Below are 19882 nucleotides of genomic sequence, written 5' to 3'. Positions count from 1 at the left end.
GTGAATTTTTCCAGAACAAAATTGTTTCTAGAATTGACCATCATTTTCGGAACAACCTAATAATTTCTTACTTTATTCTATAACTAGAAAATATTGGTGTAATCTAGAGCATGGGAAAAGCTTGCCCTTCATTTTCCTTTGTTGTTATTTGAGATAATTTAGGAGGGATAGTTATGGTCGGAACAGCATGATCGTTAGTCTGCTTGACCAGGGAATGGCCTAGGGCTAAGCAACAACAACAACAAAATACTGATAATTGTAATAGTACTCATTGACTTATGAGAACCAAGATGTAATGTTACTCTGGATATTAATGGTATTGGAAAACATTCGAGTGTCACAACTGCTTGTTTCTTCTTCAATTAAATCCAAATTGTATTTAGTCATTAAAAGAAACTAATATTAAAATCATCAAATTCTATTAGAAAACAACATCAACAAATTTTTATTTAAGCACATATGTGTGTGTCTGTGTGTCCTCGTTTTGGAAGAGGCTCACTGCATCGCTGCATGTTGTAAGAGGCAACTAAAATAGTTGGTGACAGGAGAGGCATCCAGCTGAAAAACACTTCCACACAGAAAATGTCCAACCCATGCCAGCATGGAAAAGTGGACATAAAACGCTGATAAATGAGTGTGTGTGTGCGTGTATGTATGTATATATATATATATATACCTACACGTATATATATTTTTTTAAGTGTGTGTGTGTTTATTTCAAAGTTTTATTTTTTCTTGGGTGAGCTCTTCCGGATTCCAAAATACAAAACAACTCCTGTACAAAGTCTCATGTTGCTAAAATAAAGGAACAACAAACAGTTATACAAATATGTTAGTGTTAACACCATTGTAGGATAAAAAAAAGAATATGTTTTAATTGATTATAGGTCCTAGATTAGCTTTTAAGATGTTTTGGAAAGAAATTTTTGTCTGTATGAAAAATAACTTGTGTTTCTTGTACAAAAAATACTGTAGAATCAATCAGCTGAGTAGAGAAATGGCAGTTTATTAGCTGATAGTTTTTATTTTTTTATTTTTACATTCTACTTTTTAAAAAACAAAAAGACATCAAGTCCAATACTTGGGTTTCTGTCGGATTCAAATTTACAAAAGTGTAGACATTGATGATGGTGATGAAAATAGCAAAATTTCAATTAATATGGCTGTGTAAATTTGGTATTGATTTGTGTATGTTTGTGTGTGTGTGCGTGTGCTTGTGTTATGTGTGTGTGTGTGTGTGTGCATACATATACTTTCCATATAAAAACGTATATACACCTATATGCAGAAATATACAATCTTACATTTATAATGTTAAATAATGTCTGTGTGTGTGTGTAATGTATGTCTATACATTCAAATTCAAATTAAAAAAACACCTACATATACAATATAATCTAATGAATCTAAATCTGGATTGTTTAAAATCTTTAATAGTGTTTTCAAAGTAGTTTTAGATTCATTATCTGAATGATATGCAGATGGTTGTAACCAGAATCTTCTGAGCACATCTGTAATATAAAGATGAATGTTAACCAGTGATTATGATGTGAATGGTTCAAGAAACCGTGATGACTACTTTGTTGGGCCGTTTCAGCTGGCTTTCTCGTACTAATGCTGTTAACATGCTGTTTTCATTCATTAATAATTGAGAAGCTTTATCAAATTCCACAATTCTACCTTGGTCTAATACCATAACACGGTCATAATCATTTAGATGAGTCAGATGATGCTGGAAAGTAAAGAAAACATTGGATATAATGACAGAATTAAGAATCAAAAGACATCTTACCATAATACACCACACACACACCTTAAACAACATAACCGACACACACACACACACAGTGTTCCCACAATGCAACACTACACATCACCTTATGCAATATAACCCTATCCACAATGTAGCTGTGGTTTGAAGAAATACTTGTCAAGCTATACACAATGCCTCCAAATCTAGACACACACACATACACATGCACAATGTAGGAGGCACTTGCATATGTGCTTAGGAAATCTGAGTTATTTCAATGAATATATGTTTAAATGATTGGTTTTAAAATAAATTTATGTTCATTCAATCCTTTAATAGATTCAGGATTTGAAAATAAAGTGCACTCACCAAAGTCACAAGAACGGTGGAATCCCTGAACACAGTGCGGATGAGGTCCTGAATGGTTTCCTCCATCAAGGCATCATCGTTGGTGTGTTCCTGCTCCACTATAACTATTTTACTGTCTCTCATATAAGCTCGAGCAAAACAGAAAAGCTATAAAAAAAAAAAACAAGGATTACATATATTTAAGTCACCCGTATAATGAGGAATCAAACACAATGACTGTACAAGGTTGGTTTTGAACATGCGATCTTGTGGTCAATTATTTAATCTAACACCTTCATGTAATAAACATTGGCTAAAGGAACTGAACAATTAAAACATCTGAAAATCTCACCTGTCTCTGTCCAATAGTAAATTCCTTGCCTTCATGGAGGACAACAGTTTCTGTGGAGAGAAATATCACTGGTAAAAATAACCATATAAACGATAATTTCAACTGTTTGGGGTAACACAAATTACAAGCTACATCTGACAGTGTTTAGGGTAACACAGTTTAGAGGCTGGAGATAAGTGTTTGAGATAACACAGATTATGCTGTAAGCTAGAATAAAGGTTGACCTGGGGCTAAACAACAACAGCAGATGTAAGCTTCCCTGTCTACCTTTGGCTTAATGTCCAAATTAATGAGATTCCTCTGAGTAACGAACTGCTGACTGAGACAAGTAACAGGAAACCCTCCAGACTGTGTTACATTCAATCAGCATATTTAAGTGTCAAAGTAGTTTAAAATGTCTTCTCAGAGAGCTTAAGCAAGTTAATCAGCTGTTGAAAGTACATGTAAGATCAGTTTGGAGTTTACCTATGAAGGTCAGTTTGACATTATATATAACAAAAGGAAGGTGTGTGTGATCAGCATTATTGAAGAGTCAAGCAAAGGCAATCCTAAAAATACAACATCTCTATCAACATACCCAGTTTATGGGGAAGCTCTTGAACTGTGCTTTTCATTTGAACTGCATTCAAAGCTTCCCAAATCTCTGGATCTTTATATATGCCTTCTGGATCAAGATTGAACCTGAAAAACAAAACATTTCTGGCATCAGCATTAACTAACTCTCTTTATGTTTGCTTGGTTTTAGTTTAATACAGGTTCACTTGATATACAAATTCATAGATTTACACAAGTTGTTCAAACAGATATTTTAATAAAATTTGATAATGCTTGTTGAGTTTGGAATAATCTAGATTTGAAATGATGAATGAGAAACTCACCTGACTGTTCCGTCAAACATGATTGGGTCGTGGGGTACAATGGAAAGACGAGATCTCAGAACTTGGGACGGCACAACTGATATGTCCTGATAGTTTATCAAGATCTTTCCTTCATGTACATGGATCATCTTGAATAAGGATAAGATGAGAGATGATCGCCCACTCCCAGCATGTCCACAGAAGGCCACCTTGAAATATAGAAAAAACAACAAACTGCTGTGTAACTGGCAGCAACAGAAGGAATACAAACAACCACTGTCACCCTGACTAACCACCTCTAGACTAATCATCATCACAACATTAACATTACTAAATATAACCATCAGCATCTTCAGCATCACTCCACCTTTACATAACATACACAAACAAACAAAAGAGCTGCTGTGTGGTCACGTGACCAGCTTGGTAGGGTAATGTCACATGATCATGTGACTGACCAGATTATCAAATGTTGTTATACATCACTGGTCACAATGCACTTTGCACTTTGTTTTAGCTTTCGAATTATGCCACCCTGCTTGCTAGGTGAATGGGCCAACATTCCTCGTGATCGGAAGGCTCGTCCATCATGGGGTTATTCATTTACTGTTGTATAGACTAGAGCAATATGAAATGAAGTGTTCCCAATCCGGGAATCGAACCCACTATCTAGCAATTGTAAGTGCAACACCCTAACCACTGGGTCACACACCCTCACAGATATGGTCATATAATCTTCTTGAAATGACACATTACCATCAAGACATACATTGTTTCTGAAAAGAAAAGACAGATGGTTGCAGGTGGAATGTTTTTGATCAAAAGTATGTTTGACCAGGAATATATATATATATATCATATCCCACAATATTACCAAACAAAGCTTTAAGCTATCCACCATCTTTATAGTAAGTCCTTCTCTACCAGTTTTTGCTAGATGTATGGAAAGGGATCACTCCCAAAAATATGATCAGTTATTACCACAGTGTAAGTCTGCAATTAACCACCTCTACCATTACCATCACAAACAACAAGATTTGTTACCTTTTCCGCATCTTTTATAGTAAAAGTGGCATCCATAACGACGGGGCTCTGTTCAGGATCATAGTTTAAGGCAATGTGTTGAAATTCAATGTCACCAACATCTGGCCAAGACTCAGGGACCTCAATGCAATCTGTAATATAAAGACAAAAGCAAAATAACATTTTAGAATGAAGGCAAGAATGAAGAACTGTAATTTTAAAAAAATACATAATTACTCTATTTGTTTGGCTAAATATAGTTAAAATAGCATTTCTACTTTACAAACAATAATTTAGGGAGAGAAAATGATCAGCACACTTTTGCATTCTGAGTTCAAATCCATCTCATGTTCACTGTAATCATCATTCTTCCGGGGTCAATAAAATAACTGCAGATTGATATAATTCACTGTTCTCTTTTCCGAATTGTTTGTCTATGAATGAGTTAGAAATTACTATTTTTCACTGTCTACGTCCATCTTGTCTTTATTGTCAGGCATTAAATTGAACATTAAATATGTACAGACAGTTTGGAATTACTGAAATGAGATCTGACCGTTATGTTGAAGCACTGATCAGGTTCCAGAGCTACTTAGAAACTCTGACATTAATTCAAGCAGAGACTTGCCAAACATTTCAAGACATTACCAGCAGCAATGTATAGAGCTGTAGGATGGCAATCAATGGTACAAGACTTCAATAAATTTTCAAACAGACAGTAAAAATGATGACACACCTGGTGGATCTACTGAAGGTGGTGTCTCACAAGCATATTCCACAACCCTCTCTAAAGACGAGATGTTGTTCTCTAGTTCTGTTGCATGACGTGCTATCATGTTCACATAAATTGGCATCTGAAATAGATAAAAATTCTACAGTGCAATGAGGGAAAAATACATCAATATTACTTCACAGATGTACAGTAAAATAATGATAAAACCATCCAAGAAATTTCTCTACTCAAGAAGAGAACCAAAGAAATATGAATTAGCATGTATATATATTATACAGGTCGTATATAAAGGTTTTACAGAAGAGTATTGGCTCAGCTGCCCTGAAAATTCCAGCATTTATCTCCAGATTAATGTTGGGCATCATAATGACATCAGTCACATTGTTTCTGATTTCCAATTTACATTCAGAATAGACAGTGATGTTTTGTATTTTGGTCAGTGAAAAGTTTAAGATTTCTCTAAGAACTAATATTTCATTCCCTGCATCACTATCCAGTCAGAATGCAAGAGGTTAATATTGGAAATCTGATATTAAATCCCTTTTTAATTATTCAATCAGAAACTGGATGCCAGTGTTGCATATGTGAATCAGTTACACAATTCTCCAATGCAGGTATTGTTTATCAGAAATATATAAGAGCTGACCAGTCCAGCTGGAAGGGGAATTTCAGAGACGACTTGTAGGGGTCAGCAAAACTAACAAAGGAAATGTGAGCCTGTGATTCTACCAAAACATGAAGAAATCCTCAAATTCTACTTACCATGAGAACATTCAACATACAGAGTCCAACTAATGTGCCATTTTCTTCGTTTTGGATGGAGAAAGCCAAGCTACCAAGTGATGCCAGTAATAAAATAAGGCATCCAAGGAAATCCTGCAATAAGAAGTTCTTGTTAGAACAAGTTAACCATTTAAGTGGACAGAAACATTATTCTGGGAAGCTTATAACCATTGTTATTACAACTGCTGAATGTGATCGACTGGCAGAATTGTTAGCACCATGGCAAAGATACATTGAGACAGTTGTTCAGACACTTTACATTCTTAGATTTAATAAAGTAAAAGATCAGTTAAGGCTGGGGTCAACTTGATTCACTTATGCCCCCAACCCACAAAAATTGCTGGCCTAATGTTGAAATTAGAAAGAGTAACACTTACCAAACGTATGGCTAACCACCGATTCACAGCATGAATGTACAGGAAGACAACATTGAATACGTTTATTGCATGGGTGACATAACCAGTAAACCAGTACTGTACCCTGAAAATAGAATTTAAAAACAGGCAACTACAAGTCATGTGTTCTATCAGTTGTTTGACACTGAGATACTAAAAATTAGGGACTCAACTAATTTTTAGTTTTAATTACCGTTGCATAATCATTTACACCACTCTCCCTAATTTGACTTCAGTAATTTTTAGGTTTTTGAGAGGAGAGCTAACTTACCTTGTTATTCCACTTCAAGAAAAATACAGGTTATGATCATGTATTTTGATATATGAATGGTAAAGGACTGGCGAAATAACTAATTAATTAAATAAAAAATTAGTAATAAGCTGATAAATTAAATTAGTTGTGACAAAAATGAATAATGGAAAACATTCAATATACCTGTAAGCTCTAATTGTCCGAAGTCCACTAAGAATTTCTGAGAAATGGTTAAAAAGAGGCAGTTTGGTAAGATTCTGAAGACGATTGAGCTGTCTATAAAATAGAAGAGAAATAATTTGCTGTAGAGAGTAGATTAATGAAAACTAGAATACTTTACCAACTCCACACACGTTGGTTTGTGTGTGTCAGTTACACTCTACTTTGCTGACAAAGTATATTCTACTCTACCTGTGTAAACTGTGGGTATGGGAGTATGATATCACATATATACAATAATCTATACCCTTCTCATTTTCCCCATTTGTCTCTGCTGACGGAATAACCCAGAAACAGCTGTAAGACTGAATTTTTTTCCAATAATAATAATGTATATGACTCGAGATGTTTGCCTTGTCTTAACGTTTGTTTTCCTATAGATACTGAGAGGTAATATTTATCTTTACTTAAACAAGGATGTCCTGTTACAATAAACTATAGAGCAATAAATACTACAAGAGAAACTCTCATATTGACTTTTGGTGCAAAAGGAACTCTTGTTTCTATCCCTAGTGATGTAAACAACATTCATCATCATCATCATCATCATCGTTTAACGTCCGCCTTCCATCTTTCTCTATTATTCTTAATTGTACATCGAACACTTTAGCCGTACTCCATCCACTTTCACTATTTCACATTTCCTCTACTCTTCATGTTTCCTCTTCGCTTTATATTTACAAAAAACTTGTTTGCAAAATAGTCACTCCTATTTTTTTACTATAAAGTCTGTCAAGTACATTAATTATTCAGCAAATACAGAGAGCAAAACTTATGGAAAGCCACTTTTAATTTAATGTAGTCCGTTCCTATACATACACACAAACACACACACACACACACAAGCATCTACCATGCATAAACAAGCCTTGTTTGACAGGAAAGCATTAAGAAAACAGGAAAAGACTAACCTGATGGAAGGTCGGTAAAATTTGAAGAGCAGATAAAAGAGTATTATTATAGGAACAGTGGCCAGTACAAAATAGGGCATGGCTATAGAACAGATGACCAACACTATGATTGCTTGTAGTAAGAACCTCAACAATAACTCTATGGTTGTTGGTAGGATCTGAAATAAACAGGATAGAAGTGGATATAAAATGGTATGTAAAAGTACAAAATTATGGTGGTGCTCTAGCATGACCACAGCTACATGGCTGAAATGATTAAAAGCATATGTGTGTGTGTGAGTATACAATCAGTGTACTGAAAAGATGCTCTTGATCAAGCACAAACAGGACATCTACTCCTTCAGTCCAGGGCAAAACTCTGAGTAGACTCAATTTTGATATAATGAACACGCAGACATACACAAAGAGAGACATATCAATGCAGTATTCTATGGCCAGATTCCCTTCCTGATGCCAGTTGTTACTTATATCCCAATAAATAAGTTACTTATTCCACTGGAATCTGAATGGATGGATGAATACAAAAATCTCTCAAGTGCTTTGCGGTCAATGCCTATAGAGAGAAGCAAATGTTCATTTTCTTCATTTTGCATCCATTTTGCTGTAGTGGACAGGTTGGAGAGGTAATGTCATTTTTGACCACAGTATTTTATTATAACCAGATGATCTTCATTGCTTACCATTTTTTGTTTTACAGATAAGAAAGTTTTCATTCCATTATTTCAAGAGCACAGTTATTGCATGAAATATTCACCAGAAACGTAAGTACATAAACAACATATTTTTTTACCCACGCAATCTCAAGCAGAAATGACAACTTTCTGCTGTACGCGTGCATACATACAGATGTAAACATAATCACAAACACATATTACCCAGTGCCTCTGCATATCTTGTGAGAAAATGGATCTATAACTAGAATGACCCTTTCCAAGGTGCAGACGTAGATAAGGTTCGGAACACCAACCGCTTCCCATGGCACCAATGCTGAGGGAGAGAGAGAAGTGAGTGGAGGCATGCTCAGCTGACCAACACCACAGACACTCAAAACATTGAACTTACCTGGTCAACAATACGACTGTCGGCTGAGAATGTATTGAGAATAGTGGCAGGTGGTGTTGACTCAAAGTGACTGAAACAGAAAATAAAACAGTCAAGCACTCACTTATTGAATGTTGTAGTTAACAGGTAACATCAATCAGTTCTGGTCAAGATACACTTAGCACATGCTACAAGCCTTAGTTTATACTTTTAAGACATGGATTTCCCCCTGGCCTACTTAATATCCAAACATACATACAGTAGGCATATAGGCCCATAACATATACTTGTCAAACCTTCACTCACCAACACACCACAATCACACGGATACACTATATCCTCTCGCTGCCTTTTATACTGCAACTACAACAGCTCCTGCTCACAGGAACTAAAAAGCTATCTATCAAAACTGTTTCACTTACATCACAGGTAAACTGGTCAAATAGTGAAGCATCTTCTGATGAAGTCGGTCAGCTCCTCTCACTGTAGTGAACTTTAGTAATAGACCAGTCAACACTGTGACTGCCACACAGCTTAAACAGATGACCATATATAAACCAATATAGTAGGTGTGGTTGACAGGTGTGAGCTGCAGACAGAGAAGAAAACAAAGGATCAACATTGTTACATTTTATGTGTGATTAGACTGTAGAAGATTGTCACCAGAAATCAAATTTATATTTAGTGTGAAAGGGATAGACCCAAGAAGTGGGATGAAGTGGTGTGAAAGGCTCTTGAGACACTGGGCCTCACTGAGGAAATGACATGGGACCAGGAGTTGAGGTGATTTGCTGAACTTGAGAAGATGTGTCCAGTTAAGAAGAATCATGGTCATCCATACATACAGGCATGTCTTTTGCAAGTGCCAGTGCCACATGATGTACACATGATTGAAAGGTGAAAAGAGAAAAACAAAAAAACCACCTACCTTTGGACTGGTGATGGAATTATTCTGATGTATTTCATAATGCACAGAGTGTTTTGAGTACATCCAGTTAGCAAGCCAAAGATCAGAGGTGACGATTAAAGTGTGTTTGCACAAAAGGAGTATCACCAATAATAGAACCAGTGAAGAGGAGCAGAGTTTCAGGAATTCAAAACACATGCCAGTGGAGATTGAACCAAGGTCACGCAGATCCAGTTTTAATGATGGACTTTCTTCTTCTTCATTGTCCTCTATCAGATAACAAACAGACATCATCATCATCATATACACACACACACACATTACATAAATAGCTTTTTTTTTAGTAATACTTACTTTTACTTTTCCATTACATGCAAACCATGTGTGTATGTATACACATACATACATACATACATGCATAAACAAACAGACTATCTACACACATGTGTACACAAATTATGAGTTAACCTTCAATATTATATCAATATCAAAATTAATTCCAGAAAATACTTTTCCAAAATATTTAGAGAGAAAGAAAGAAACATTAAAGATTACAGAGAAATCTTAGAGATATTCTGTAAAAGAATTGCAGATTGAGAGAAATGAATCCACACAGATTCTCCTTTGTAACACAGCAGCAATGGTGGATTTATTATCACCTTCGCCTTAGCGAAGGCAGATGTATTGTTTGCAGTCGCATTTGTTTGTTTGTCTGTGGACAAAATATCTCAAGAACCACTGGATGGAATCGGATGAAATTTTCAGGGATGTTTGGCCTTGGGATTGGCATGAACTGATTAGATCTTGGGATCAATCCGGTACCGGACAAGGATTCTGGATTATTTTACCACTTTTTTTACTTAATTTTTGAGAGCAGCTGCATTCATTTTTAGTATTCCCGTTTGTGAGAGCAGTGAAGTTTATTTCAGATATTCTTATTTTAAAAATCATCTCCGGCTAATTGTTGAGAGGACATTGGTGTTGCCTTGGCGGGGATTTGCGCTCTCTAAGTGCTCTTGTTAATTTTGATTTGTAATTAATAAGTTGTCAGAACAGATCCATTACATTCTTTAAAATGAAATCATTTAGGATTCATCTTCTTAAGTTGCTACTTTGGTCAGGTGCATGTCTCAGGTAAACAATTGATAAAGAACAGGTGGAAGAGTAGAACTAAGGAGAAACGGGTTTCCTGACTCTGTAACCGCAACTACAACCACATGCTGGGCAAAATGCTTAGCAGCATTCCATCCGTCTTTACATTCCAAGTTCAAATTCTGGCAAAGCCAACTTTGCCTTTCGTCCTTTCAGGGTCAATAAAGTAAGTACCAGCTGAGTACTGGAGGGGGGGGGGGGGTCAATGTAATCAACTTACCCACTTCTCTGAAATTACTGTGTGTGTGTGTGTGTGTGTGTGTAAAATCTACAGCTCTGAATCAACTGTCAACCTTCTCCTTATATTCAGACCAGCTCAATCTTCACTCTTGCACATTGCATCTGATTCCTCTGAGACAAGTTCTTTTTTTTTTTCCCTTCGGTTCAGTTGTATTATTTAAACACTGGGAAAAAGACATCTCTTCCGACCAGAAATGTAATGTTTCTTTCCAGACAGACAAGTTTGTCAACTCTACTAGTGTCCATAAGAGAGGGACAACTAAAGAGCGTTAATATTCTGAAAGAGAATAAATAGCACGTGTGTGTGTGTGTGATATGCATTAATGTGGCAGAAAAGAAGAAGGTGCATTAGTTTTGCATAAGTGTTTAAGCAGAGATTTAACATGTGGTATACAATACAGGACGGTGCATCACTTGCAACTCTTCTACAGTGTACTACATGAAAAATACTACATATTTATATTGACTACCAGTAATAGTAGTGATAGTAGCAGTGGTAACAATAGCGAGGAGGGGAGGGTAGGAGGAGCCAGTGCAGAATACTTTACGTTCATAACATGTCTCCTTTGTGTAGTCATCAAGGGGAAGTAAATCATCTGAAAAAAGGTGACAGTTTAGAAGTGATACAGTCCAACCGTTCGGTAGTAAATACGGGCATTAACTTACCTCATAACAAGATTCCATTTACAGAATTAACTGTTTCTGCTAAACAATTCTGGTTCTGGTCACCCCTCTCCCCTCTTTAAAAATGCTCACTATATACATAATATATACACACAACATTATTTATATACATAATATATACACACAATATTATTTATATATATATATAAACTAGCAGTCCATCAGTTAGGACAATGAGTGTTCCAGTGGATCCAATCAACAGAGCAGCCTGCTAATGAAATTAACATGCAAATGGCTGAGTGCTCCACAGACACACATACCCTCAATTCTCTCAAAAATATAAATGAACTTTAAATAACTGCCATGACACTGACAACAATGCTGTAATTGTTACACAATAAATACTTTAAAAACGAAACTCTAGCTTTCTCGTCACTGTAGCAAAGAAGGAACTGCTGACAGGTGGACGGTCAGCTTTCTCGTTCTGACTAAGTCCTTGGAAATTGGTTTATTGTATAAAAGAGTCGACAAAGACATGGGTGCATGCATAAAGGCATTCATTATGCTTGCACAAAACACATGCAAACACAGGGAAACATTCACAGATGATGATTGTGTTCATGCAAATATAGAAACCAGAAATAAACATGCATGTGGACCCATACACACAGACACAGAACACAGGTATATACAAATCTACATACAGCCATACAAACAAACATACAAGCATACAGCTGAAATTGCTAAAAAAAATATTTAGCGTTTCTACATCAGACTTAAAACATTAAACTGTTTTCTGCAGAAAATACATGAAAATCAAATAAAATCATATTCTAAAAATATATAGTCTCCATGAAGTGTGCGTGTGGTGTATGGCAGTACCATATTTCTTCAAATAGGTAACAGTAAAGAGTAAAAACTCCCACCTCCTTTAGTCATGAATGACCATGGAATGGCACCTAGAAAGTTCCCCTCCAAGGCACAAGTCCAAGCAAGGTTGTTTCTGGAAGACCAGCAGTAGCCCATGCATACCAACCCACCCTCTCCACACCACCAATGTTATCCAAGGGAATGACAAAGAGCGATACAGCTTGGCACCAGTGATATCGCATCGCATTTTTACAGCTGAGTGAACTGGAGCAAAGTGAAATAAAGTGTCTTGCTCAAGAGTACAATATACAACCCGGTCTAGGAATTGAACTCACTACCTCATGATTGTGAGCCTGACACTCTAACCACTGAGCCATGTGTCTTCAAATACAGGTAGAATATATCACAAGTTTTTTTACCCAGGTGGGCGATGGAGCATTTTTTGGCCAATAGGTAGGCAATATTGCAATTTGGCACAAAAGGTTTAAGAAACACTGCTTTAGGGTCTGGAACTGTAAAATAATTCAGATCACATCTAGCACACACACACACACACATTATATATTCAAGATGTTGTTAGTGTAGGGTGTTCCAGACAACATTAGTGACTCCGTCTACAGATGTGTCACACCAACTCAGCGATGAAACATCTATGTGGCCACTCAACTACCTGGAAGCAGGAGCCAAATCTCCCTCAGATCACAGTCAACTATCTTGAAACACATTAGATGTTGTAGTGCCAAGATACATTGTGGCTGAATAAAAGACAAAACGGTCACAGTTAGATCACATTTTTGTATCATTTGTTGGATTAAGGGGTGGGATTAGTGGGGGATAAACAGCACTCACATTATACTACATCCTACCATCATAACACCACAACCAGATATACACACACATATAATTGTGACTTTAATGTTAGACAAGATACTTACCTTCTTCCAATCCATCATCCTCAAGACTATTTTCTGTCATTACAGACATCTGTGATACCTGACGACTAATTGGTATCCCAAGGTTTGACTGAAACACAAATATATATACCAGTAATATACAGGGGTTTAAACACACAACACACAGGAAATTCATTTGCAAGTTCAGTGAACCTACGACTAAAGATGACCTTAAATGTGTCCTTTTTTTAATATTATAAAATGTTAAGGAAGACTTAGCTACTATTTCTTGCAGATTGAGCAACTATATAGAGACTCCACATTAACTCATGCCTTTAAAAGTAAATGTGAATCCACTCAGAGAAGGCTCAGCACACTTCTCACCTGTAGCCACTGCTGTCCCTTTTCATAGCTTTCTTCATGTCAATATATATGAACACACACACAAAATGATTGGAGACAACATACCTGTATAGACAGCTTGTGTACTGGTTCAGAGATATGGTCAAAACTAGTTCGCCGGTGCTTGTCAAACTCATGGTCAATATCCTGCCTGGAAGTTAACAAAAATACCACACCAATAAAATATAAACTACACCTTGCATATATAAATAAATAATAAATGCGTTCTACTCTCTGTTTCGATGTTGGCCATACTGTCTTCCAAATGTATTACATTGTCCCCTAAGGTATCTCTTTGTAGATCTAAACCCATTCAGCATGTCAGAAATCAACTCTTCAGCATTTAAACTGACCCAAATATTCTTCCTGTTTTATGGTCAAACTGGCCAGATCCAGTCTCTCTCACCTACCCTACAATGCTAGTTCTAAAAAATATTCAATCACACAATTGAAATCTCAAAGTTACAAGATAATGCTGGATAAATTCAAAAACATGTGGATAAATAAATGTTACATTTGATAGAATAATCTGAATGCTATATGGTTTTAAAAGGGCAGCATCTTATTTGGAAACTGTTTTAAACTTAGATCTTTAGAATACAAGGTGACCACACTAAGCAATGATGTGGATAAATACAAACTTGCTACAAGATTAAAATATGCTTGAGGCACATTCAAATCCATAATAAAGATGACTCACTGTGTTTTGTCACGGAGAAAATTTCTTGTCAACAGCAAGAAAATATAGTGAATGGCATTCTTACAGGTTTATTAAATATACTCCAAACAATTTAAACTGATAACGAGTTTAGATCTTTGATACTTCAGAGAGATTACATAGGAAATGAGTTGAAGTGTACATGTGTGTGTGCGCACGAGTTTAAATTTTAGATCAACATAGAGGATAGTCACCCGAAACAATCATTGTTTGCCCTGGAACAGTTTCAAAGTTTCAGCCTAGGGTTCACACAAATGTTCTACAATAACAGTCTCAATGTACAACAATGATTGAGGGACAGACTCACACTGTACTTACGACACTGTATAGGCCATAGTAATACTGTACGTTCAAAGGACACAACATGCAATTAAAGATCACACAAGTTTGGTATGAAAATATTTTGAAGAAGATGGGGTGAAGGTAGAATAATAGAAAATAACTGTGATAAGGAATAAGAAGAAGAAAAAAAGAAAGAAATAGAGTAAAGTATTGTGATTACAAAAATAACAACAACAACAGCTGAAATATTGACTAGATGGTCATGTGACTACTTAATTCATTAGGCATATAGAACAAAATGGTTTGGCGAGAAAGCATTATAGAATTGTTTATGAGGGGGAAATAAGAGGGTCATCTCGTTGGCTTTGCCATCCATTGCACACCCATACAACCTTTAAATTTTAAGGTCTTGCACATTTTTATTGTCCCCCAATACTGTGATTATCTCAGGTTTATGAATTATCAACAATCGAACTTCAGCCATTCATTCATCCAAATGTTTTGGTTATAATCCCTATCACATTAATAAATGGATAGAAAGTAGGACTTTGGGTGGGGTGGGGGACTAAGGGATTTGCACACTCTTCATGTATGGCTCATGTCATCTCTTTGTTGTAGTTTTCTTACTGTGTTGATGCCGTGTGTGTGGATTTGAGTTAGCAGTTATTTTGTAATTAGCTATAAATATTTCCAGTTGTTGCTGTTGTGTTTGTTGTTAGTAAAAAAACACAACATTGAAGAAACAGAGAAGAAAAGTAACAACAGCACGTACAATACAATAATAAAAAAAAAAAATAAAACAATAATAATAATCCTTTCTGAAATTTGGTGGGGAGTAGGTAAATCAGGTACATTGATCCCAGTACTCAACTGGTACTTATTTTATTGACACCCAAAAGGATGAAAGGCAAAGTCGACCTAGGCAGAATTTGAACTCAGAACATTAAAGTCAGACGAAATACCGTTAAGTATTTTGCCCAGCATGCTAACAACTCTACCGGCTCACTGCCTTAACAATAATAAGAATAATAATAATAATAAAAAAAATAATAGTGGTAAGAACCTGGTCAGAAAGAACACAAAAGTACATATATACATATATATATATACATATATACATACATATATATATATATATATATAAGAATAAGAAAGCATTCACAGAAGTAATACCTCTCAGCCAAACTGGATCTCCTGAAATCAAAGAATCAACAGATTAAATATTCCCCAACAGAACTTGACCAACATTCTTCAGAATAAAGTTGCACAACAGAATAAATAAGGATATATGTATGTTTGTATGTATATATGTAAGATAGATAGATATGCACATATATATATATATATATATATATATATATATATATGTATGTATGTATGTATGTATGTATGTATGAAAATAGTTTCATTCACTGAAAGTTCTGGCCTTCCCTGTTGTTATTGAGTCTCTTGTTACTGTTTTGTTATTTAAAACAACTTCAAGAACCTCAGAGAAACAAGAAATCTTGAGTAGCAACAGGATGGAGTTCAAGATCCAAATGAATTGCTTAAACTTTATGCTTACTAAATACTTTTCTCTCTTCTTTGTACACCCATACATATAACAAAGTGTGTGTGTGTATCTTATATGTCACTGGTCTCTTCATGTGTAAAGAAGATGTCCATTTATAGCTCTTCAGCCTTTTAAAATGGTTCTTCTCAATTTTGTAAAGTAGGGACAGCGAGCACCCACTCACTCCCATCTTCTGCCTCTCACTGGGATATGAGAATGAATACACAGCTACTCACATTGAAAGGTACACATACATACTCCCTACCAAACCAACTACAATAACTCTTTCCTAGGCATTACAACCAAAAAAAAAAGAGAAAAAGAAAAAAGAAAAAAACAATGGAACAAGTTCCCCTGAGAAACAAAGACAAACTTTTCAGAATTCAATGCCACAATTAGTATCTGTTATGACTGTACATAGATTTACCAAAACAATTATAGATGCAGCTAAAAATATATTCATTAAGGCAATACAAGACATACAACTCTGATTACAAGACTGAAACCGTCAAACTGATAATGAACGGAGACAACCCCAGACACTAAAACCAGAAATGTAGATATATATATATATATATATATAAATTTAAATACTAAGGGTGAAAAATTGAGTATTAATTTAATTAATATCAATTTAAAACCAGTGGCCTAGCATATTGAAAAATCTGAAGATTCAGAAAAATTATATTACATACATATACGAGGGATGACCACTAAGTGGACATCCATTATGCTAGAAGACCACCTATGGTCTGACCATTAAGAAGAGATTGTTCTCAAGAAAAAGTATAGTTCCAAAGTTACCAATCACATGCAGCAGGTAACACTCTTGTTTTGCTGTGTTATGAAAGAGACATCAATAGATTAATCAAAGTGTGATTACATTAGTTTCTAAAATATCTGTGAAAACTGAAACTTCAATGAATCAACAAAAGAAGGAAATGACACAATATTTGTATTGACTAATGAGTGATGGATGAATATGACAAAAGAGTGAATATTGAAGATAACAGATGCTTTGGGTGAGGTGTAAAAGTGATATATGAGAGTGGACACCTCAACAAAGAGTTACAACCCCAGGCCATTTCAGTTTTTCAGTTTATATCATACTAAACATAAGTAGACAAAAAGCATGCCCTACTGCCCCTCAGGTCACCCAATACATGCACTGCACAGTCCAGAGTATTGAGCAGCATTTATAACAAAAAATGCAAGACAGAAGTAAAACCCAGTGACTTAGATATACTCAGGTTGTGTGAGAGAGAGAGAGAGAGATCGGTTCATGAGAGAAAGAAAGAAATGTGAATACCTGGTTGGTATGTGAGAGAGAAAGAATGAGTGAAACAGGACATACTAATGACCAAAATTCCAGAAAAGATAATAGAAACAGGAAACAGAAAAATACCTTTCTGGAAGACTTGATCTCCTCCTGGGGCAACAAAATAAAAACAATAGCTTCATTACTGATATTTAACATGTTGTAACATGCTATTTAAGGTGATTAGAATAAATCATAGCTACATGTGATATGTTGTAATAGACTCTTAAGTTTTTCATTATTTATTCTTGTACAAGTACTTAGACCAGATCCTCAGTTTCAACAACCGACACAACAACCACATTAGTGTAGGAAGACCTTCAAAGTCATAGCTGAGAATGACAGATCATAACATACATTGAGAGGTCATAGCAAGCGAAGCGATAAGATGTATTGACAAGGCACGGAAGACCACGACAGGTTACAACAGATCACAGGCAGTCATTGCAAACTAAAGAGATGTTGAGAGGTCATGGCACACAATGAGAAGTGACAGCAGGTCATCAGAGGTGATGACAGGCCATAGCAGACCACTGCAGGTCATAAAAGATGAAACTGACCCGGAAATAGTTAGAAGGTACTCCTCATTTGATTCCTATGCTGCAAAACCATAGACGTAGAGAGAGAGAGTATTTCACAACATGACATATAAGAGTACCTCAGTACCCAATATACAGAGAGTACCTAAAAAAGAAAAAAAGGATCAAGTGTCGTTCCTGAGCCATAAGCTCAAGGCCAGTTTCCCAGAATCTGTGGTGTATACACCCACCCTAGATGGGACACCAGCCCACTTTAGGATTGCTCACTTTTGCCAAATGAGGGGACTGGAACAACATGAAATGAAATGTTTTTGCTTGCCCAGTCCAGAAATTGAAACCACAATCTTATAATCATGAGTGTAACACCCTAACCACTAAGCCATGCACCACCACAGAGAGTACCCAAGTACATGACATAGAAAGAACCTCAGTAGACAATAAATAGAGGATTCCACAACAACAAAGATGGTACCTCACTACAAAACAGGCAGAACCTTACAAAAGGATACAGAGTTCTTCATTACACAACACAAAGTAAAATTGACAACAAGATATAGGGTACGTCACTACAAGACATACAAGCAGCACTACATGGTACAGAGTACCTCAAGACAGACAGTATAGTACCTCACTGCAAGATATAGAGTACCATGCCAAAAAAAAAACCTGATGATAGTTCATTATAAGGCATGCAGTACCACATAATAAAACATACAAAGTACCTTATTATGAAATTTAGAGTACTGCAAGGAAGACATGACTTTATTACAAGACATATGGAACCATGCTATCAGACAGTCATGCAGTACTGCACAAGACAGAGACAAACTACTCTTGCTACTACTAATAACACTACTGATCAATACTTACTGATACTTTTGAAAAAATATCAATATGTATTGAGTACTTCACTACAAGATCTTGTTCTGAAATATATAAAACCAAGCTGTATCACACACACACACACACACACACACACATAGTATTTTGCAACATCCAGCTCACATACATACACATGCACACACAATACTCTACAGATACTGACAATATTTTACTACATCACATACATACACACACTCACAGTATACAGCTACAGGACAAGGACATGACCACATGACATCAATATATAAAAATCTATCAAAAAATACCTTTCAACCACATTAGTTCTTCTGGAAATAAAATTGATATAATAATGGAAGTTAGAAGATAAAGTAAAACTGATTAATTATTATAATTTATGTGTTCTTGACAATGATGATGATGATGTCGATAATTATTTAGGATTTAGGCCATCAATTACAAGGAGAGGGATGGTCAATTCCATCAATGAAGGGATTAAGCAATTATATCAACCCCATTTCTTCACTAGGACTTTATTTTATTGGCTCCCAAAAGAATGAAAGACAAAATCAACCTCAGTGGAATTTGAACTTACATTGTACAGAACCAGAACGAATATCACACAGTAGTTTCTTTTTTCTCACAGTCTAACAATGCTGCCACTCCACTACTATCACTACCGACATTGACCCCAGTATGCGACTGGTACCTTATTTTATTGTCTGCAGAAGGATGGACGACAAGGCAGACTTTGGCAGGATTCAAGCTCAGAACACAAAATGTCGGATTAAATGCCACTAAGCCTGTTGTACTAACAACAATTCTACCACCAATAATAATAATAATAATAATAATAATAATAATACTTTCTACTAAA

General features: G+C 35.8%; 1 protein-coding gene across 22 annotated transcripts in view; it reads right to left on the bottom strand.

Annotated features, from left to right (window-relative positions):
* Positions 1-416: 416 nt before the first annotated feature.
* Positions 417-19882, bottom strand: part of LOC106869067 (ATP-binding cassette sub-family C member 9) — a 37816-nt gene continuing 18350 nt past the window's right edge. For 2 of the 22 annotated variants that reach the window (XM_089341123.1, XM_014914582.3), the window contains 20 exons: positions 19314-19334; positions 17714-17737; positions 15930-15950; positions 13823-13907; positions 13397-13484; positions 11516-11563; positions 9597-9844; positions 9091-9257; positions 8690-8759; positions 7628-7785; positions 6681-6773; positions 6227-6329; positions 5829-5942; positions 5070-5187; positions 4355-4485; positions 3332-3519; positions 3031-3134; positions 2454-2503; positions 2123-2269; positions 417-1732 (listed from right to left, as the gene is read on the bottom strand). In XM_089341123.1, coding sequence (XP_089197249.1) covers positions 1559-1732; positions 2123-2269; positions 2454-2503; positions 3031-3134; positions 3332-3519; positions 4355-4485; positions 5070-5187; positions 5829-5942; positions 6227-6329; positions 6681-6773; positions 7628-7785; positions 8690-8759; positions 9091-9257; positions 9597-9844; positions 11516-11563; positions 13397-13484; positions 13823-13907; positions 15930-15950; positions 17714-17737; positions 19314-19334 — 2152 coding nt within the window. In that variant the 3' untranslated portion in view covers positions 417-1558. The remainder of the gene's footprint in view (positions 1733-2122; positions 2270-2453; positions 2504-3030; positions 3135-3331; positions 3520-4354; positions 4486-5069; positions 5188-5828; positions 5943-6226; positions 6330-6680; positions 6774-7627; positions 7786-8689; positions 8760-9090; positions 9258-9596; positions 9845-11515; positions 11564-13396; positions 13485-13822; positions 13908-15929; positions 15951-17713; positions 17738-19313; positions 19335-19882) is intronic. The other 20 variants (XM_089341127.1, XM_089341120.1, XM_089341129.1 and 17 more) reach the window with 13 other exon arrangements.

Source organism: Octopus bimaculoides, chromosome 24, assembly GCF_046866305.1.
Source record: "Octopus bimaculoides isolate indiv1 chromosome 24, ASM4686630v1, whole genome shotgun sequence".
NCBI classification, from domain to species: Eukaryota; Metazoa; Mollusca; class Cephalopoda; order Octopoda; family Octopodidae; genus Octopus; species Octopus bimaculoides.
The sequence above is the reverse complement of the archived record's forward strand: the minus strand, read 5'-3'. Positions and strand labels throughout refer to the sequence as shown.